The sequence below is a fragment of the Branchiostoma belcheri genome, unplaced genomic scaffold, assembly GCF_001625305.1.
Source record: "Branchiostoma belcheri isolate BF01 breed outbred unplaced genomic scaffold, Haploidv18h27 scaffold1, whole genome shotgun sequence".
NCBI classification, from domain to species: domain Eukaryota; kingdom Metazoa; phylum Chordata; class Leptocardii; order Amphioxiformes; family Branchiostomatidae; genus Branchiostoma; species Branchiostoma belcheri.
Window position 1 is genome coordinate 10,604,223 of NW_017802379.1, and position 7,095 is coordinate 10,611,317.

The 7,095-nt window shown below is 40.9% G+C and overlaps 1 protein-coding gene across 1 annotated transcript; it reads right to left on the reverse strand.

Annotated features, from left to right (window-relative positions):
- Window positions 1-1,273: 1,273 nt before the first annotated feature.
- Window positions 1,274-6,249, reverse strand: LOC109485465. The gene is made up of 6 exons (XM_019789120.1): window positions 6,205-6,249; window positions 3,611-3,655; window positions 2,989-3,092; window positions 2,207-2,347; window positions 1,900-2,068; window positions 1,274-1,375 (listed from the first exon to the last, which is right to left on the reverse strand). Exons 3-5 carry the CDS (start codon window positions 3,089-3,091, stop codon window positions 1,905-1,907), a joined length of 408 nt encoding a protein of 135 aa, XP_019644679.1. The 5' UTR covers window position 3,092; window positions 3,611-3,655; window positions 6,205-6,249; the 3' UTR covers window positions 1,274-1,375; window positions 1,900-1,904.
- Window positions 6,250-7,095: the final 846 nt, after the last annotated feature.

Consider the following 7,095-nt stretch of genomic DNA (forward strand, 5'->3'; position numbering starts at 1 on the left):
ACAGATGTTACTTTTGTGACAACATCAAAGTGATTTTGGTTTGTATGTTGAAAAAATACAAAAGACTAACATTCGAAGTTATTGAAATTCTTGAGTAAGAACAATCAGTTTTGGAATGTTAAAAGCAAAGCAATGGATATTAAAACGAAAATGTTAAAATTAAATGTTGAAATTGTTAAAATGTAAAATGGTTAAAATGGTTAAAATTGTTGAAATTGTTAAAAATGTTAAAATTGTTAAAAATTGTAAAAAGGATAATTAAAAATATCCAGTGTACCGGGGTTCGAACTCGTAATGTCTGGACTTGCAGCCCTGCGCGTTACCAACCGAGCTATCTGGACACGTTTCCATTACTCTCTGCTTAGTATGTCATATAAAGTGAACAACATGCATATGGCGGTAACGATCGCTTCAAGTACTAGTAAGGGACTTTCTAGGAGATACACTCTACAATTTTGGTGATTCTTCAGAAATCGATAACAGAATATATAATACTAGTCGGTGAAGATTGTGGAAAATTGTTGATACCGTGGCGCGCGCTTGCGCCGACGATACACATTACGTACCGTTGTTTACAGTACTCGCGGGGCGCAGGTCATTGACCTCCCGCTTGCGTTGTTCCAACAGAGAAGAGCAAAATATCTGCCAGTTTTTGCGTCAGATTTTCAGTGTTTGTTAAAATCATATACAGGCATCCATGCAGCTATAATTCTTCCAACTAGTTCGTAGTTAGGTGAAATGTTTATAGGAATCACACGAATCGGTATCCAATATCAGAGTATCATGGCCCACGGCCGAGACCGCGTGGACCAGCTGCGCTGGTACGTGAAAATGGTAGTAAATAAATTAATTAGCCAACAGCCAATCAACAGCCACATCTGCAAACATGACCACACCTGCTTGTATGCCCATACTTGGGCCTTCCCCCGAATTCCTTTCTTATTACGTCACGCGCGTACGCCCCCACAGTACTTTCCTATGGGGACCACTAAAAAGCAAATAAGACGATTGTAAAAGCTTGTATCAAAAAAATTTAAAAAACGCCTAAGGGTATTTACCCACTCTACCTCTATACGAAATTACAGGTAATTTTGCCCAAAAATGAAGGAGTTGAATCAATTTAAAGAAGTGGCAGGAGGAGGAGGAGGAGGAGAAGAAACATCAGAAAAAGCAATATGGGTTCACCACCACTTCGTGGTGTGGTGAACCCATAATAAGCCTCCTCTGTCGTTCATTGTTTTCTGCATTTGAATTTTTAAATTGATTTCACCTTATTGTCAACGGAACTAGACAGGAAGCTAGTCGTGGTATCAATGATCTAAAGCTTTAAGGTCCTCCACTGGTTGCTTTTGACGCAGTCAGTAACATCTGGTGTCTGAAGAATAAAAGAAAACTTGGAAGTCATTTGAGATTGTAAGGCAACACGTTGATTAATTTTTCTTCTTAATCTGGCCTGCTTGTTGTATGTTTGAATTTTCTGTCTATTTCTTAATATAGGTCATTTTAAGCAGTATGTGTTCTTTATATCACATCCTCTTTCAACTAGGTGCTGCGACCACTGGGTGACCGAAGATTTTATGGATCGCTCATGGAATTTTATGAAACGTAAAGAACGATTTTCCTTACGTTCAGTGTGTTTTATTGTTTTTTTTTATATCATACATACTTGTTCACTTTGTATAATTTTCGAAGATATAAGATAAGGGTCACAAAAATCCAACTTTGGTCGCTGTACGGTAATTCAGCAATCGCTATCTAGTTGAAAAAGACGTCCAATAGTATAAAATCCCTGTTTGCTGTTTCTTGTACATTACAGTTACTATTATGTTTTGATTGTATTGTAGGATGTATAGCAGTACGTATAAAAACAGGACATATAGTTTAAAGAATCATCCTCACCATCATCACTCATCAGGATCGTCCTTGGCTTCCTCAAGCTCCTCTTGCAGCTCCTCCAGTTCCTCCTCCAGTAGACCCAAGGCGGCATCTTCCTCCACTTCATTCACCTTCTCCTCCATATCAGCTACAGCCTCCTGGAGAGTAGCCGCTTTGTTCTCGAAGGTGTTGCCTGTTAAAAATATATTTAATAAGCCCACACAGTTGACGTAAGAACAAGGCACCAGAAGTAGTCTAAAAATGTTTTGAAAAATTACATACTATTTGCATGATTTAAAATGTATGAGTTTTAGATGAGTTTTAGACGCACCACTAAGAGCACCATCGTTTTCCTCCACCTCCTGGAACTCCCTCATCAATTCCAGGACCGATTTCTCCGCGTGATGCACCACTTCCTCCAGCTTAGCCGCGGCGTCTTGGAGAGCCTCTTCTTTCTCCAGGAATGGTACCTCTGTGGATGTATGTAAATGTTCAGTAATATTCAATGATCTGAAGAGGCGCAGAGGCTTAGCCTGGTCCGCGTTTTGTGCCAATCGCCACTAAGGTGAAACTGTTCCAGGTGTCCTGTGTAACAATACTTACCTATGGGTGTGAGTCATGGGTTATCACAAAGGATTTGGAGAACAAAATCAATTCATTTGCAACCTCGTGCTACCGCAACATGCTGAGTATTAAAAGGCTTCATCGCGTACCCAACAGTAGCATTTACGAGATGACGAACACCAAACCTCTGATAGAACAGGTGTATAGGAGGCAGCTGAAATTTCTGGGTCACATTCTGCAAGTGCCTGAGGAAGAACCAGCCAGGCTTTACGCACTTTACGTGCCACCTCATGATAGAAGGAGACGTGGTCGCCAACCCACCACATACCTATAGAACATCCAGAGGTTGCTGGGCGACAACAACTCGGACCTCTCTCCGAAACGGATTGCTGACATCGCCCAGAACAGGACTAACTGGAGGGAACTCACAGTCGTCTGCTCTACAGCCACCCAGATGATGATGATGATTCAATGAACTATAAAGATTTATGTTAGACAGATGATACATATTGCGTTCTTATCCAGGAAATTGTCAATACACGAGAGCACCTTTCTTGCGATGAAGCCTCCTCCTACACCTCCATTCCCTGGATCCTGTCAGGACAACAGATGCAGATGCCCACATGACAGCTATCAGCAAAGCAACTTTCATACTGTGGAAAAAAAGAGTTTAGGTTTATAAAAGAGGGGTAAATTATTCAAGAATGCAAAGTGTTTTGTTCAACCGATGTTTCAGTGACCGTCTGTCAGATTCCTTTAGGGCAGCTATGATTGGTTCACATTGCAAAGCACAGGTGTCGATGCTATAGACGGGTTCCCACGCACACGTAAAATGTTTACAGATCTACACTGTTACGGGGAACTGTATATACAATGTGATCCCTAACGTACAAGATTGTGATCTCTAAAAAGCAAACGACAGTTACATAGAACAGTACATCTACAATGCGGTACCAAAAGTACAGGTGTGTAATAAGTACATAGTTGTTATTTAACACAATTTACTTCTGCTTCGTAATTAAGAATTCGGTTTCAAACGTGAGTCTGTATCCCCCCTCCATGACAGGAGTAGATCTCCTTATCCATACAGCCCTTTCGAACCGTATTCTAGATATACTGTTCCCTGTACCCAGTGAGACTGAAGGCCTGAAGAGTGTACATATCCGCTTACCTGAAATTGGAAGTTGGCGATGCTGTTTGTAGTCCGTTCTTTAGACTAAATGGTGAAAAGACACAGATAGATTAAAGAATGAAATTAATGTTAAATATAAGTATATTAGGCAAGCCAAATTTCTTGGCTTCTTTATGCGTGCCATGAGTGCTAACGAAAACTCTACGATAACATCCCTTTACCCCTTCTTATTTTGTTTAAAAGGTTCCAATGAAAACACGCTTGCAGTTCCAATTATCAATTGCGATTATCAATTAAAATATATCATGCTAATTACAATATTTTTGATACAAGATAGACGTCAAGATAAGATTGAGACAAGATAAAATGTGAAATTTATAGAGCTCTAGTTGTGCTTTAGAGGTATGAGTTCTCCAGAACTCTAGAGGTATGAGTTCTCCAGAACTCATACCTCTAGAGCACAACTAGAGCACATAACTCATGTTTGACAAGTTGCCAAAAAACTGTGTGTGTCTGTTTTTTTGTAAGTTGTGAAAAAATGATTCCAGACATACTTTCCTTGACTGCTAAAATTTTAGTTGTTACGCTGTTATTTGTAGTTATATAGAGACGCATTGTTGTGAAAGAGTCGAGTCATATACTATTAGGCAAAATTAGAGTGTTTTTTTTTTGGGGGGGGGGATGCATGTGTCTTGCAACAGTAACCTACCTATAGCTAGACATAGATACCTATAGATATACTTGGGTGGACTAATCCTGTCACAATACACGGCATCAAAGCATAAAAGCTCACACGACTACTGAAACATTATTATTCTTACAGACTGCCCAAAGACACTGTTCTGCCCATAGCTATAGACACTGTTCTGTCCCCGTCTCTGGCCACCTTTGTCTCAAGGGTGTCCCGTCCGGCCTAGACTCAGCAACGCGGTGACCTTTGACCCGAGACATGTCAATTTTTGCCGGCACCGGCAGTTGGACATTACCGGAAGAAGAAGAAGAAGACTTTCCACTGCATGCATTCTTGAACAGGTAAAACAAAAAAAACGACAACTTTGTTCGCCTCCGAAATGTAACAATTTAGTTAGGACGTGACTAGGGGTCGTGTCTGGGAACATACTGTATCTACCGTCGATGTCTACTGTATTGACTGATCTTTCGCCCATACAATTATATGGCAACTACGTTCGGCACTTTTCGGTTTGCGCCTACGAAGCCTTGGACAAGTTTTTCATGAGAAACGTTACTGTGCATAATGCAGCAAAAAGTTTTTCTTCAAATCAAAACAAATCAAACTTTATTTATCAACTTGGCAGTCCTAAGACTGAATTGCGTTGATTTACAATAAAAGATATTACGTTACATAATTGATTCATTAAAATACTAGTATAGTAAAAATAGTAAAATTACATGGGCTATATAATGGACACACAGTGTTAAAATGTACATATATGAATAAGATAACGTGGACAACAAGAAATATGGGCCTTAGCATGAATTTTTTAGGTCTTTGATGGCCCTCACAACAAGGGAGTTTTTGTGTCTTTCAGTCCGGCTGACTGGGAGTTTGTACTGTGATCTGCGTCTCAGTTCATAACGCGGTTCTTCAGTCGGCTGAATGAAAGCGTGGCAGGGGTGGGAGGGATCTTTCAAGATCCTTCTCAGTTCTCGAACGGACGCTTCCCTTCGCCTTGACTCAAGGGTTGGCAGTTGTTTGGGGGATAATCCACAGATCTTGAGACATGTCTTTTGGACTCTGTCCAAGTCATCTGACAAACCGCGCGGGAGACCGCCCCACACGGGGGAGCCATATTCTAGCACCGGGCGGATGAAAGACTTGTAGATTTGCAGGAGGACAACTGAAGGTAAGCCAGCACGTCATCATCACCATCATCATTGGTTTATTATTATTCACAATAAAAACGGCCTTGCAGTAGTAACTGAATTGCACCGTTCCATTACAAACATTTTAAAAGGAAATTCCGACAGATTAAAATATATACAGGTTAAAATAGACAATGAACTAGCAGTAAAGTGCAACATCGTTCGAGCTATTGTCGACGTCGACAGGAAGGGTTCGACAAGGATATAATCATAATATTCCATTTACACACTAACAAGGAGTTTTGCCAGCGAGGGTTTTGCGCTAGTAACGTATCGCTTAGTTCCGCTGGCTTGATGGTAATGTGAAGAGTTCCGTAAGTGTCTACCGTGCTGCTGGCCTCGGGCCTGTGGTAGCCAGGAGCAGAACCGCGGCGACTGTCTGGCTTTGATGGCGAAGTTGTAGCACAAGTCACGTCTGCGAGTAGCAAGTGATTGTAGGTTAAGGTGCTGCAAAGCGTCCCGGTAAGATGTGTACCTACGGCCCAGGATGATCCTACGTCGTGCAACCCGCAAGTAATGTATGCGTGGCTGAACCTTTGACAACGTATACTCGACATATGGTCCCCATGTAAGGTCATTACTGACAACTACTCCAAGGAGCTTAAATGAAGAGACTCTCTCCACAGGTTCGCCCCTTAACGTAAGTGGAGGGGGTATTACTGGATTTCGACGGCAAGTGGCAGATTGCCAAACTGGCAGATTTCCAGGTTGCTATAGAAATAGAGAGGTCTATAATTAACTGTACTCACCAGTCAAGACGAGGAACAGTACGTCACGTTGTGAGCCCAGCAGACTGGATTCTTTACCTGTGATCCCTCGACAGGCCTTGGAAAACAGGTTTGGCCTTGGAAAAACAATATTGTGTTTCCAGTTGTGTTGTGAAGCCCGGCGAAATCTAAAAAAAACCCTTGCCATTTTAAAAGGGTCAACAGCTGGTATGTGACGTAAAAATTTCGATATGACATTTAAGTGATAAAAACGCAGTGGAATAGTTTTCTTATATATTATCGTCATTTTTCTGTTGCAAGAAAAAGTGATGTTAACTGTGTGGTGTGTGTAGTAAACATTGTAGTTATTTGTTCAGGTTATTGATAATCATACTCGTGTGCAATGTATGTTGCTTGATCAAAGATATGTTGAAGATTTTAGTGAACTGATGTATTTCAGTTTTACATTATCAAATTGTATTTGTTAGATATCTTTAGCAGAAATCTTCTAAAAAGGGGTAAAGTATTCAGGGCATAGTGACTGAACCGGTTTTCGTAATCGGAAACAGAACATCGATTTTACTAAGCCAAGCTCCACAGTCAAAGGGGGAGTGTTTCATTAGTCTTTGGCAATCTGCCAGAGTCACACTGGGTCACTAAGCTGAGCCCATCTCTGCACCCTTTGTGTCTGTTGCACATCTGATTAGGCATTCTTCATTATCATAAGGTCTTTGGCCGCCAATGCTTCACACCTGAGCGAACATCAATAGAATCTGATGCAAATGTTTGCTTTGTCACGGGTAACATAAGGCTAGTATTAACATCGTCAAGAATGGCCAAGAATTGTTACCAAATGTGAGGCTTTGGAAGCTTATGTCAGAATATCTTTTATAATGATTAGGCTATGCTATTATATTTCTATGACACTACGTA